We start from the raw sequence: 15,606 nt of genomic DNA, 5'->3' as shown, positions 1-15,606 counted from the left end.
TGTTAATAATACCCCAAAATCCATGAGACCTTATCTTGCAATTTCACTTTTTGCGTAACACCTTGTTCAATGCCTATTGGAAATCCATGTACATTATATCTACTGGTTTCCACTTTATTTACCCTATGTATTACACCATAAACGCCTTGCAATAAATTGTCAAACATTCTGTGATAGTCTAAATGAAGTATTAATACCTTGATCACATGACACTCAGAAACAATTCTGATGTAAGTTACAGCAACTATGGGTCTGGCAAGTTGACTATTCCATTATTTATTTTCTTTTTTCTCTTTATTTTTTGGCCAGCATCGATTTCCACTTGAATTTCACATTTCTTGGAAGGATATAACTTGTGGTTCTGTTCACCGAGCTGGAAATTTGTCTTGCAGATGTTTCGTCCCCTGTCTAGGTGACATCCTCAGTGCTTGGGAGCCTCCTGTGAAGCTCTCCTGTGAAGCTTCCTCTGGCATTTATAGTGGTTTGTCTCTGTCGCTTCCGGTTGTCAGTTCCAGCTGTCCGCTGCAGTAGCCGGTATATTGGGTCCAGGTCGATGTGTTTGTTGATAGAATCTGTGGATGAGTGCCATGCATCTAGGAATTCCCTGGCTGTTCTCTGTTTGGCTTGTCCTTTAATAGTAGTGTTGTCCCATTCGAACTCATGTTGCTTGTCATCTGTGTGTGTGGCTACTAAGGATAGCTGGTCGTGTCATTTCGTGGCTAGTTGGTGTTCATGGATACGGATCGTTAGCTATCTTCCTGTTTCTCCCATGTAGTGTTTTGTGCAATCCTTGCATGGGATTTTGTACACTACGTTGGTTTTGCTCATGCTGGGTATCGGGTCCTTTGTCTTGGTGAGTTGTTGTCTGAGAGTGGCTGTTGGTTTGTGGGCTGTTATGAGTCCTAGAGAACATTTCTGAGCTGACAGCCAGACTACTACGACCACTAGGATTCATAACAGCACACAAACCAAAAGCCACTCTCAGACAACAACTCACCAAGACAAAGGACCCGATACCCAGCATGAGCAAAACCAACGTAGTGTACAAAATCTCATGCAAGGACTGCACAAAACACTACATGGGAGAAACAGGAAGACAGCTAACGATCCGTATCCATGAACACCAACTAGCCACGAAATGACACGACCAGCTATCCTTAGTAGCCACACACGCAGATGACAAGCAACATGCGTCCGACTGGGACAACACTACTATTATAGGACAAGCCAAACAGAGAACAGCCAGGGAATTCCGAGAGGCATGGCACTCATCCACAGATTCTATCAACAAACACATCGACCTGGACCCAATATACCAGCCACTGCAGCATACAGCTGGAGCTGACAACCGGAAGCAGCAGAGACAAACCATATAAATGCCGGAGGAAACTTCACAGAAGCGCTTCACAGGAGGCTCCCAAGCACTGAGGGTGTCACTTAGACATGGGACGAAACGTCTGCAACACAAATTCCCAGCTCGGTGAACAGAACCACAACAATGAGCACCCGAGCTACAAATCTTCTCACAAACTTTGAGGATATAACTCTAGCAGATCTGGCTTATGTAATTGCTCCTTTGGTATCTGTGTTAACCGTTTAGATGAGATATCTAATTAATTCTTCTCTCTCATTCTTCCCCATTACCTTATTTTTTTTCTTTTACAAATATTTATTTTGCTTTTGTAGTTAAAAGGACATCTATTGGGAGCGTTGGACAGATACTAAGTTTAGTTAATGTAGCTCAAGTGAAATGATTGTTAAAGAGGAACATTCAACTCCTGGTTTCTATTAAACATCAGTAACTATACTCTACACCAATCTGTGGGTAAAATCAGAGATCTCACCACACATGACACTGTAACCTCAATATTAGAAGATCACTTTAAATGTTTGCACAATGAAGAGTATTTAATTAATGTTTAGATTATGTCAGAGGGGAAATGTTGAATTCATGTTTAGATTTTGCAAATTAATTATTTGTTATGTCATCCAAACTTGTTTATTTGTATTAATCAGGATGAAGTGGATCAAAAGTTCTTAAACATTCTTCTACACTGCCCAACAAAATGCAATCATCCTGATATAGTTTCTTACTTTCCAAGAAATAAGTGAGTTTTCTTATTATTCTAACAAAATGATCTACCTTGGTCTTTGCTCTACTGAATTAAATTTGAAATTCTAAGTATACTTATATCTCCCTGTATTTTGTGCAATTTCCTTCATGACAAATATATATACAAATATACAAATTTCCTTCATACCTTGGTACTATTGGTAACATTCCAATATACGTGTGCAAGATTTAGTATCTATTGAACAATAATGGCTTCAACATGAATCCCTTCAAATCACCACTTCCTACCATTTGCCACTTTGAGAAGTTTCCTTTGACACATACCCTTTGCTTTCTGTTTTATATCCATTCTTCAATCCATTCTGTTTCTGACCCCAATTCCACACACCCTGATCATTGACACTTTATCAAAAGGCCATGTATAGAGCTCACAGGAGCCATGACTCTGGTGAGAAGATTGCACTGGAAATCCAGCCTCACATTTCTATGAGTTATCACAATTATGAAATGTCATAAAGTCTCTACAGTCCGCACCAACCCTCTACAACCCTGGTCACTACAGACAAATTTAGCATGGTCAATCCATTTAACCTGCACATCTTTGGCCAGTGGGAGGAAATGGTAGCACCCGAAGGAAACCCACACAGACACAGGGAGAATGTAGAAACACCACAGAGACACTCACTGAAGGCTTGATTCAAACCTGGGTTCCTGGTGTTGTGAGGTAGCAATGCTAACCACAGAGCTAGCATGTCGCCAATTTGATCTCTAAAATGGTTCATACCAGACTATGACCAATATCTAAGATAAACAAAACTCGCACTTGGTTTGATCAATAAGCAAGGAAGCCATAAGACTCTGAGACGTACAAGCTGAAGTAGGCCATTTAGCCCATCAGGTCAGCTCTACCATTCAACGAAATAATGGTTGATCTAGTGATCCTCAAGACCAATTTCCAGTCTTTTCCTCATTACTCTTGATTCCTTTACTAACTAAAAATCTGACTGTTTCAGCCTGGAACATACTAAATACTCAAAAGCCCCTATGAAAAAGAGAAGAAACTCTTTGTCACCTCTATCTTCCCAAGATGAGTCCCTTTCTGAGTTTATTCCCTCTGGCAGCAGACTTTCCCACAAGGCAAATAAACTTTTCACATTACCCTATTCAGTCTTCTCAGAATCTTATATGTTTCAATAAGATCACCTGCCATTCTTCTAACTCTAATGAGTATAGGGCCAACCTATTCAACCTTTCCTCATGTGACAGTCCCTCCATAGCAGCTTAGTAAATCTTTTCTAGACTTTCTCCAATGCCAGAATATGCTTCCTTCCAAGAGGCTCAAAATTATTCACAATATTCCAGCTGTGGTCTGACCCAATGCCTTGTATAGTTTTAACATAACTTGCTTATTTTTATATTCCATTCCCTTTGAAATAAATCTTCGAGGAGAAAGTGAGGTCTGCAGATGCTGGAGTATCAGAGCTGAAAATGTGTTGCTGGAAAAGCGCAGCAGGTCAGGCAGCATCCAAGGAACAGGAAATTCGACGTTTTGGGCATGAAGGGCTTATGCCCGAAACGTCGAATTTCCTGTTCCTTGGATGCTTCCTGACCTGCTGCGCTTTTCCAGCAACACATTTTCACCTTTGAAATAAATGCAAACATTCCATTTATCCTAGTACTTGCTGAATTTGCATGCTAGCTTTTTATGATTTATGCACAAGGGCTCTCAATCTCTCTGTGCTTTCCGCAGTCTTTTTCCAGTAATGAAAATCCAGCTCTTTTAATCCAGGGGTGGCACTGCTGCCTCAGAGCACTTAGGACCCAGGTTTGGTTTCAGCCTTGGGTGACTGTCTGTGTGGAGTTTGCATATTCTCCCTATGTCTGCAATGGTTTTCTCCAGGTGGTCTGGTTTCCTCCCACAATCCAAAGATGTGCAGGTTAGGTGAATTTGCCATGCTAAAACATTGATAATGTTAGGTACACTAGTCAGCGGGAAATGGATCAGTGTGGACTTGTTGGGCTGAAGGGTTTGTTTCCACACTGTAGGATATCTAATTTTAATTTAATCTCCTGCTAAAGTGCATAATCTCATATCTCCCCATATTATGTTCCATCTGCCAAATTTGTGTCCACTAGATTAGATTCCCTACAGTATGGAAACAGGCCATTTGGCCCAACAAGTCCCCTTGCCTACATTTATCCAGACTAACATTATGGGCAATTTAGCATAACCAATTCACGTGGCCTGTATTTTTTAGATTGTGGAGGAAACTAGAGCATGCAGAGGAAACCTATAAAGGCACAGGGAGAATGTGCCCGACATGGGAATCAAACCCAGGTCCCTGGTGCTGTGCGGCAGCAGTGCTAACCACTGAGCCACGTGCTGCCCCGTGCTGCCAGACTCCTTTCCCAGTCCTTTCCCAGCTCCGCCTGGTTCTTTTGTTTAAGCTGAGCGCAGTTGTTTCCAACTCAAGTCCTTCCTTTCCAAATTGAATTTAAAGTCTGCATGTTATGATTGCTGATTCCTCAGGGATCTTTTACTCTAATTTAATTTGTTAAATCTGCCTCATTACACGTCACCATAACCAAAATGGTCTGGTTGGATCTCCAACATATCAATTCCCTTTACATTTAGCATCAAACTACAAGCCTACAGAACAGTAGTATGACCTGTCTTTCTGTATGTCTCGGGACATGGGCATTATGCAGCAGATGTCTCAAATCTCTCAATAAATATCAGGAACAATGACTCCACAAAATCCTAAAAATTCACTGTCAGGATGGATACTTCAGTAACAGTGTCCTCTCTCAGACCAACATTTCCAGCATGGAGACATTGGTTACTGTCAAGCGTTGTATTGGGTGGGCTGTATCATCAGTCCATTTTGGGATAAGGCCTTCAAACCCAGGTCTCTAGTCCAGGTTTCTTCACAACTAGTGGTTACCAGAAAGGAAGGGAAAGTGCTTCAAGGACATGCTTAAAGCTGCTCTGAAAAAAAGATACAATATCCCCACTAACTTATAGGATTCATTAGCCCAAGGTAATCCCCTAAGTGGAGAAAAAAGTCTCAGCAAAGATGCCCACAAGGTCCAATATCTCCAACAGGCAGTAGTGAAGGCCAAACACCCTTCAGGAATGTGTGAAAATCCATATGCCACCCACCCCCTCAAACACCATCTGCCCCATCAGTGGATCCAGGATTGGGCTTGGCAGAAGTGGGTACTGTAGATGCTGGAGATTAGAGCCAAGGTTAAAGTGATGCTGGAAAAGCACAGTGGCTCAGGCAGCATCGGATGTGCAGGAAAATTGACGTTTCGGGCAAAGCCCTTCATCAGGAATTAGGCTGGAACCCTCGGGGGAGGAGAGACTAGGCATTGGACTGCCTAGTCACCTCAGGACCCACAACTCCAGAGTTATCCTTGGTTTTGAGGCACTGAGTAAGAAGACACTGTTAGACCATTTTGAGCAAGTTTATTTGTTGAAGTGACAGTAAAGTTCGACATTCTGTTGTCCCAGTCACCACTAACAGTCGATAATAACTCTGGACTCACCTTTAACATCAGTACGGCTAATGGAGATGAGCGGAGGTGACAGTTCAATGTCAGGCTTGGGTGAAGGCGGTTTATTCAACTCGTTCTCCCCTGTTGCATTCGGTGGGGGATGGACCTTTACCCCCGCCGCTTTCCCATCCTCTGACATTGCTCGTTAAGGATGGTAGAAATCAAAGACGAGCCTGCAGAATGGGCTCACTGAAAGACTGTAACAAACTCTCTAGCTCTGTGCACTCACTCCTGCACTGCCTTTGAAACTTGGAAAATATCACAATATAAACACTGCATCTAACTGGAAAGAAGCCAGTTACAAGAGCAGCACTAAAGAAAAATTATTTCCTCTATTGCCAGAAAGAACGGGTTTGTTTACACTCTGAGCAGCAGAGTGAGCCGGTGAGTGAAAAGAAAATCAGAAAAAAGCTCTTGTGGAATCTCAGTTGCTTAGGAACCGGTAAAACTGGAACAGGACACGCTGCATTGGGAAGGCTCTACATAAGTATCGCAGCAACAATCACTGTGCGAGACTCCACTAAACAGACACGAACTATAATTAAGCTGCTTGTATTTTACTCCCCCAGAGATTAAATCTGACATTTATACCAAACAGCTATAGAATTATATCCATCTAAGGCCCAAGCATGACCTGAAAAGTGAAGTACATAATTCAGTGTTCCCTATCTGTCTTAATCACAATATCTATTTAACCAAGGTCTGACCAGAAACCAACACACCTCAAATACTTTTTTGGGGGCAGAGGGAACTACTAACTTTTTAAAATTATTTTTATTTGAAACTAGAAATTACAAAACTGATTCCAATTTACAATCTTACATAAACAGCAAGTAAATCGGGACTTCAGGTTGTAATTTGTTGTCAGGATTAGATTGTGACAATGAAGGGACCAGGCCACCTTAAACATAACCAGGGAAGTGTATCCCTTTGGTTGTGTTGGTTCTTTGATGCAATAATCTACACAAATGACCACATAAGTTTAGCACCAATTAAGTTCAATGTGGAAATTCCATGATGTTTTATGCTGGCATAAAAGATCACATAAAAATCTCATCCCACCCAGTATTACAGTATGTTGGCTCAGTGGTCAGCACTGCTGCCTGACAGTGCCAGAGACCTGGGTTCAATTCCTGTCTCAGGCAACTGTCTGTTTGGAGTTTGCATGTTTCTCCCTGTGCTTATGTGGGTTTCATCCTACAGTCCAAAGATGTGGAGGTTTTATGGGGTGAGTTTGGGTAGGGTGCTCTCTGAGGAGTTGGTATAGACGTGTTTGGTTGTAGGGATTCTATTCTAGATCAGAGATAGCCATCCCTTGATTCAAAAATGATGCCCTTCAGGGTTAAAGGAATCTGCTATAGGTTTTCATGTGACTGACCAGAATGCTTCAAAGCTCAATCTTTGTGCAAATGTCCCAGGAGAAGGTATCTGAAGTGCAGGATTAGCTTCCTTCCCTTTCCTTCTCCGCCACTACTCTGCTCCATCATTACGATGTTGTAATCCAAAGCATAATGCATCTTGATGGACATTGAACAATTAACATAGAGACATAGAAAACCAGAGCAAGAGTAGGATATTCAGCCCTTTAAGCATGCTCTGCCATTCAATATGGTCATGGCTGATTATCCAACTTAATGCCTTGTTCCAACTTTTTCCCCATATTTTTTGATCCCATTAGATCTGAGAACTATTTTTAGTTCTTTCTTGAAAACATTCAATATTTTGGCTCCATCCACTTTCTATGGTAGAGAATTCTGCAGGCTTATCATCACTGAGTGAATAAATTTCTCATCTCAGACCTAAATGACCTGCCCATTTCCTTAGACTGTAACCGTTCGTTCTCAACTCCTCCATCATTAAGAACATCCTTCCTGACTACTCTGAATAGTCCTGTTAGAATTTTGTAAGTTTCTATGAGATTCCTCCTCATTCTTCTGAATTCCAGTGAATATAGTCTTAACTAATCTGGTCTCTCTTCATATGTCAGTCCTGTCATTCTAGGAATCAGTCTGGTAAACCTTTGATGCACTCCCTCCATAGCCAGAACATCCCTCCTCAAATAAGGAGACCAAAATTGCACACAATACTCTACATGTGGTCTCAGCGAGGCCCTAATGCTTACCCACAATCTTACACAGTCTCTTTCTCTGTGATGGAGAATATGTACACAAACCATGAACACAGCAACAGCAAATACATTCTTGGAGATACCAGCTGAGACATGGACAGACACATGGAGCACTGGCACAATTGCATCTTTATAGTTTTCATTGTTACAAAGACACTGCATATATATTACTTGGATGTCTTGAAGGATTGTGGAAAAAAATTGATTACTTCAAATGTGGAGGAAATACCTGAAGAGGTTTCTTTAAAAGAGGCAGGAACTGTGGATATTGGAGATCTTGTTCCAATGAGACTTCCCGTAAATCATGTGACTAGTGATAACTGCTTGCTTTCCCGTTTACCTGTTGGACTATGTGAACACTGACTGCAGCCAAGTTATGAAATCTGAAATTAGTTGTGGAACGGGAAGTATGTGAGGAAAAATAGCCTAGCTGATTTCTCCTATTCCCAAAAAGAATCCTTTTGTTGACTTCACGGTAAAACCTATCGGCTTTTCTGCAAGAATGATCGAAATGCCATCTCAATATTGCATTTCCTGAGCAAGCTGAGTCTGCCAAGACTTCAAAGGGAACTGTAGATAATGAGTGAATTGACCACAGGTGCAAGAACAACAGACTTTAAAATGTTCTATCAGTAATTCTTTTTGACCTAAAGAAACATCTTAATGGCCAGAAAAAAAGTATCATATTATGAAATTCTGCAGTGACAAATCCACTTTCTTTCTCTTTTGCTGAAGTGTTCATGTTTTGGGTGATTTAGAGAGATAAGCATTTATACATTCATATTACCCATTGTGTCTGTTTAGTAGTAATTGCATCTTCATTGATTATATTGTGTGCATTAAAAAAACCTTTTGATAGTTTCATTGAAAACCTGGTATATCTATGAATTTAACTGGTCCTTTGGTAACTAGGAAGTAGATATCAATCTTATGTCGTCAACTGTGGAGTAGTGAAACTAGAGTAACAGCATAGATTTCAGTAGCCTGTCTCAGAGGAAATCAATAACACAGGTGTAGAAGTAGATAGTACGGGTGATGCAGCAGAAGCTCATTTTAGGATTAAATATAACAGCAGGATTGCAAGCTATCTGAATCAGCTTCAGATATTTAGATTCGTAGAAGAGACCGTTTGCCCTATTAAGTCTGCACCAACTCTCAGAACAGCATCCAAATGAAATCAAGCCCCCTACCCTATTCCTGTAACTTTGCATTTACCTGACACTACAAACAATTTAGCATGGCTAATCCACCCACCCTACACATCTTTGGACTGTAGGAAGAAACCGGAGCACCCAGCAGGGAGAACGTGCAGACACACAGACAGTCATCCCAAGGCTACAATCAAACCTGGGTCCTTGGCACTGAGAGGCAGCAGTGCTAACCACTGAGCCACCGTGCTGCCCATTGTCAAGCAGAATATTGGAACCAGAGATCAAATGATCAAATTAGTGGCAGGGTCCAAAGACTGCATATGATATGTGCATGTGACCCTAGACCCACGGCAATATATTTGATTCTCAACTGCCCTCTAAAATGACCTAGCCATAACTCAGTTCAAGGGAAGCTACGCCTGGGCAATTAATGCTGGCCAGCCAGCAACACCCAAGTCATATGAGTGAATTTAAAAAAACATTTAGATTAGTCTTTTCTGGCAATTTTCAGTTGGAATGATGAAAGCCACATGCTTTGCTATTGAAATGTTATATAGTATAATTTATCTCACAACTTCTGTTTCAGAGAATTAATCCTCACCCACATTTTAACAAAATAATCCTAACGATGCACAAGAAAGGTAGAATAGCTCAGCATGTCTTGTCTCTTCTCATAGTTGGATCCCTGATTAGAGATAGTCAGCATGGCTTTGTGCGTGGGAAATCATGTCTCACAAACTTGATTGAGTTTTTTGAAGAAGTAACAAAGAGGATTGATGAGGGCAGAAAGGTAAATGTGATCCATATGGACTTCAACAGGGAGAGCTAGCCATTTGGATACAGAACTGGCTCAAAGGTAGAAGACAGAGGGTGGTGGTAGAGGGTTGTTTTTCAGAATGGAGGTCTGTGACCAGTGGAGTGCCACAAGGATTGGTGCTGGGTCCTCTACTTTTCGTAATTTATATAAATGATTTGGATGTGAGCATAAGATGTATAGCTAGTAAGTTTTCAGAGGACAGTAGAATTGGAGGTGTAGTGGACAGCGAAGAAGGTTACCTCAGATTAAAACAGGATCTTGTTCAGATGGGTCAATGGGCAGATGGAGTTTAATTCAGATAAATGCGAAGTGCTGCATTTTGGGAAAGCAAATCTTAGGAAGGCTTATATACTTAATGGTAAGGTCCTAGAGAGTGTTACTAAACAAAGAGACCTTGGAGTGCAGGTTCATAGCTCCTTGAAAATGGAGTCACAGCTAGATAGGATAGTGAAGAAGATTTCCTTTATTGGTCAGAGTGTTGAGTACAGGAGTTGAGAGGTCATGTTGCGACTGTACGGGATATTGGTTAGGCCACTGTGCAATTCTGGTCTCCTTCCTATCGGAAAGATGTTGTGAAACTTGAAAGGGTTCAGAATATATTTACAAGGATATTGGCAGGGTTGGAGGATTTGAGCTACAGGGAGAGGCTGAACAGGCTGGGGCTGTTTTCCCTGGAGCGACGGAGGATGAGGGGTGACCTTATAGAGGTTTACAAAATTATGAGGGGCATGGACAGAATATATAGACAAAGTCTTTTCCCTGGGGTGGGGGAGTCCAGAACTAGAAGGCATAGGTTTAAGATGAGAGGGGAAAGATATAAAAGAGACCTAAGGGGCAATGTTTTCATACAGAAATGTTATATGTATGGAATGAGCTGCCAGAGGAAGTGGTGGTACAATTGCAACATTTAAAAGGCGTTTGGATGGGTATATGAATAGGAAGGGTCTGGAGGGATATGGGTCAGGTGCTGGCAGGTGGGATTAGATGGTCTGGGATATCTGGTCAGCATGGACGGGTTGGACTGAAGGGTCTGTTTCCATGCTGTACATCTCTACGACTCTATGACTCTAATAAGGTTGCCAATAAGCAATGATCCTTCTTTGTAGGTAACTCGTCATTATCTGGTAAGAATCTCACCTTGACACCTGTAAATTAAAGACACCTAACTCTCTGAACTTGCTTGATTCTGCCACATTTCTCACATAGTCCACTGCATTCAAGCCCTTATAAGTTTCTGCCCAATATTTCATACTTTACATCAATGACTACATTTCAAAGTTGCTGGCATTAGTTGTGAATTATTTCAGGACATCTTGAGGTCACGAAACATGTTGCTATGAGCCATATTCCCACGAAGCATCATGGGATGTTTAATGTAGTTGAGAGCCTCAGTTGTTGCAGATTTTAAAAAGAAATCCTGTTCAGAGGTGTTATTACACACCTCCATACCAGGTGGAAATTAAGCCCAGGTCACCTGGCTCAGAGATAGGGACACTAACCCACCACCACCACACACACACACACCAAAGCCCTCAGTTGGCTGGTTGTATACCCATGTTCTAATCAACCTCTGACATGACACAACTCTGGAGCAAGTGGGACTTAAGAACTTGGGCCTCCCAGCTCAAAGGTGGGGATGCTACTATTGCACCCCAAGAGCCCTGATCAGTTGGTTGTTACAGTGTTCAGCCTTGCCAACCCCTACTTATACACAACATCCTTCCTCTTTCCCACGTGGCTCCATAACAACTTCATTCACTCCTGACCTCACTTCCTGGATACGCGGTGTTCCGTTCAAATCGGGCGGGCGCTTTAACCGTTGAATTTTACATCACGGACAGTGTCCTGGCAGTGGGGACAGAGGGGGCGGGCGGTAGTGGGGGTTGGGGGGTGGGGAGGGAGGAGCCGGTAAAACACGCAGCCTTGAGCCGCAGCTCCGATGGCCGATGATGGCCGGCGGGGCGATGAAGGGGAGCGCGGCCCCGGCGCTGTCTATCAGATGTTTGTCACCATGGAGGATCTGCTGGACAAGTTGAAGCTGCTGAACTACGAGGAGAATCTGATCCGGAGAAACAACATGAAGGCCTTGTCGAGGTGGGCGCTGGCTCTCTGTTGTTAACCCGGGATAGGCCTGCAGGGTGACCAGACCCCCCCCCCCCCCCCCAACCTAACCCCAGGCTCTGAATCTCAGGAGAAGCCCTTGTCTCTGCACACCCCTTCGATCGTCCCTACTTACTGTCCGCTTCCCATTTCTATTCTGCATCTCGTACAGCAGACCTTTTGAATGTTAAAAGCAAAAAATTGGTCCAACGGATTACTTTTGCTCGAAATGTTGACTTTCCTGCTCCTCGGATGCTGCCTAACCTGCTGTGCTTTTCCAGCACCACTCTGATCTAAACCCCAACGTATTGCTCAGGCCAGAATGAAATATGTTGTGATATTTATGGGCAGAAAGTGTATAGCCCCTAAGAGCAACAGGAAAGTAAGAGCCTGCATTTGTATAGCAATGTCCTACAGCCTTTCACAGCCAAATGGAGCATGTCTTCATTGAAATATCAGGCAGCCTGTTTGAGCTCAGCAATGTTGCATCAAGAGCAATTTAGTAAATTAGTTGAATCCTGTGTGAGAGATATGGCTAATGTAGCCACTTGACTACTGTTCTTTTAATGATAGGCAAGATCTTTTACATTTACTAAAAATGACACTCTGGCTCTTAGTTGAATTTTCTTCTGAAAGATGAAAGAGAGTGCAGCACTCTGTTAGTACTAACTAAAGTGTTCCCTGAAGTATGTCTTTCTCCTTTGGGCTGAGTTTGAGTTTATAATCTGTTGACTCGTACATGAATGCTCATCAATGGATTGAGATTGATTGTTTACAGTTGTGAAGAACAACGTTGGGAAAATAATGTTTATCGCTAGAACAGGGAGTGTGAGATACAAATCTAATGAAAGTTTTCAAAGTTATGAAAACATTTTAAGTAAGTAAGTGAAAACGTTATAAGTGGAGCATGATTCAGTAATAAGGAGTCTATCTAAACTCAGAATTATCCCTAAAATAATAAGGGAGAGGCAGAACACTCTCTTTTCACTTAAAATAATGAACAATTTTGGACCATAAAGTCTTCCTTCTGATTCATCATAAATGTTATCTTCAAATAGATTGAGTTGTTGTTATCATAATTTTCTGAGGAATGGCAAGGTTGCTATTCACCCTTTTTTAATGAAACGAGAGTGCTCTACATTTCTGACAGGAGACCCAATCAGGCTTCTTTGCAGCAATGCGGAGTCACACTTGATTCTCACAGCTCTGCTGTATTGCAGAATCTTCAATATCCTGGGCAATTCCTTCGGAGTTTGCTGCAATGGGGATTCCAAACAAACCCATGCACAACTCCCAACTACCCTGGAATAACAACTGCCTGGCTGTTGGAAAATCTGGACCAATGTGTCTGTGACAAGTTATCTCTATTGTTATGGTCTTTAAATCTGCTGTGATAGCATTGTTTGGCAAGCCCGGCTTTTCGTGTGTCTCCCTATTTTGGTTCTCCACAAGCTTCTTGCAATCAGCATTCCAAAGTAATAATCAGTTGACAATTTCATGAAGGTTTGTCATCTTTTATTTATACTTATTTTGAACTCTAAAGCACCACCTCATCTGTCTTCATGTTCACGCAGTGCAAAATTTGTGTTCTCATGTATATATTGGATATCAATGGATTGATATTTTATGTTCTAACATACTTTATTCCCCACTCCTCTATCCTCAAATTTTAATCTCTAATGTAGATCTGAAATCTAAATTTAACATTTCTTTCTTGGAAGATATCCACTGCAGCTTTTTACTCAGTTCTTTTCAAGTCTTCAGATGAGTTGATTTATATTATGAGCTCTAACAAATGTTTTTAAATAATGAATTTTCTAGGGGGAGGTAGGCAGGGAGGTTATAGAGCACACATGAGATCACAAATGTGTTACCATTTAAAATATAATCAATTTGCAGCATGATTGATATATACCAATAATCTATTAAACATTCATTTGAACAGGCACTACTTTGCTCTCCCCACAAACCCTGGTGAGCAGTTCTACATGTTTACATCTGTGGCAGCTTGGTTGTTAAACCAAACAGGACACTTCTTTGAACAACCCCAAGAATATGATGATCCAAATGCAACAATATCAAACATTCTGACAGAATTCCGTGCTTTGGTAAGTTTACAAGTTAAGCGCACAGTACAGGGGATGAATTATAAAATATTTAGTTCGTTTCTGAAACGATCAGTTTATAACTTTTCCGTACCTTTAGAGACAATCCGTGTTATGGAAAAAGGAAATATTAGTGTAGAAGGTGCTGAAATTTATTAGTCCATTTGCTGTCTAGAGTTTCTTGTGCATATATATGCAATTAAAATTAAGTTTTATCAGTTATGTTTTTTTTCCATTAAAGGAATGAAATGGCCCCATAGAGGAGCAACTAAACTTCCTTTTGGTGATCAAGAACTGCAATGTGATGATAAAATGGACCGTTTGTAAACTCATAGCTTTTGACTTCACTTTGTTCTATCAGTTTTTTAAGTGCTCCAGATTATGAAATTTTCCTGATTTTTGATGGTGATCTTTCTATGTCTCTACAATCTCCGTAGCTATCTTCTTCAGAAGTTGAGGTGTAGTCACCTGGTCTGGGTTACTTATCCACCTTCAGGCCTTTCAGCTTTGCCATCACTTCTGTCTTGGTGATGGCCACTATACTCATCTCTTCCCCCATTTCTCTTGAAGTTCTGGTATGCTGTTAGTGTCTTCCACTGTGAAAGCTGATGCACAGTACCCGTTCAGTTTTTCCACTATGTTTTGTTCCCCATTATTACTTCCTAAGCCTCATTTTCCAGCATTCCCATGTTCACTTCTGCTTTTTAGATATCTTGGGGGGAAAAACCCTGCAGTTGTCTTTTATGTTACTGACTAGCTTATTCTCATATTTCATTTTCTACTCCACCTTTCCCCACCTTTTATTGCTTTTTTATTTATCCTCTGGTAGTTTTTAAAGGCTTCCCAACCTTCTGGCTTCCCACTAATCTTTTCCATATTGTATACTTTTGTTCCTGTTATGCCTCCCAAATTATACCCAGAAACTCCACTGTTTTCCCTGCTATGCTCCCCTTCCAATCAACTCTGGTCCACTCCTCCCTCATGTCTTTGTAGTTATCTTTACTCAATTGTAATACTGTTAGATCTGATTCAACCTTATCCCTGTCAAATTGTAGAGTGAATTCTATCGTATTGTGATCACTGCACCTTGGACTTCTTTCATCTTAAGATCTGTAATCAACTCTGCTTCAGTACACATCACCCAAATCCAGAATTGTCTGTTCCCTAGTGGGCTCTACTGCAAACTGTTCCAAAAAATCATCTCGTCGACATTCCACGAATCTCTTTCCTTGAAGTCAATTATTAACCTAATTTTCCCAGTTCACCTGCATATTGAAGTCCCTGACAATAACTGTAATATTGCTATTCTTACATACCTTTTCTATGTCCTGACTTATTTTGTTTCCCCCACATCCTGACCATGATCAGGACACCTGAACACAGCTCCCATTGGGTCCTCATCTCCACCCACACAGATTCTACATCATCTGAATCATTTCTTGCTATTGATTTAATTCCATTTCTTTCTTTACAAGGTAAAGTTGCCCATCTGCCTGTACTTTCCATATTCATGTATCCTTGGATATTTAGCTCCCATCCCTGATGCTCTTGCAGCCATGTCTCTGTGATACCCACAAGATCGTACCTAACTGACATGTTATTTTCAGTATCTTTGCCAAAGTAATTAGTATGCATTTGTTAATAGGTGAGCCCTCAACATTGATCAGCTC

At 41.4% G+C, this 15,606-nt stretch overlaps 1 protein-coding gene across 1 annotated transcript in view; it reads left to right on the top strand.

Annotated features, from left to right (window-relative positions):
* The first annotated feature begins 11,628 nt into the window (after positions 1-11,628).
* Positions 11,629-15,606, top strand: part of ift57 (intraflagellar transport 57 homolog (Chlamydomonas)) — a 28,798-nt gene continuing 24,820 nt past the window's right edge. The window contains exons 1-2 of the mRNA XM_060825518.1: positions 11,629-11,825; positions 13,777-13,939. Coding sequence (XP_060681501.1) covers positions 11,671-11,825; positions 13,777-13,939 — 318 coding nt within the window. The 5' untranslated portion in view covers positions 11,629-11,670. The remainder of the gene's footprint in view (positions 11,826-13,776; positions 13,940-15,606) is intronic.

This window comes from Hemiscyllium ocellatum, chromosome 5 (genome assembly GCF_020745735.1).
Source record: "Hemiscyllium ocellatum isolate sHemOce1 chromosome 5, sHemOce1.pat.X.cur, whole genome shotgun sequence".
Lineage (NCBI taxonomy): Eukaryota > Metazoa > Chordata > Chondrichthyes > Orectolobiformes > Hemiscylliidae > Hemiscyllium > Hemiscyllium ocellatum.
The sequence above is the reverse complement of the archived record's forward strand: the minus strand, read 5'-3'. Positions and strand labels throughout refer to the sequence as shown.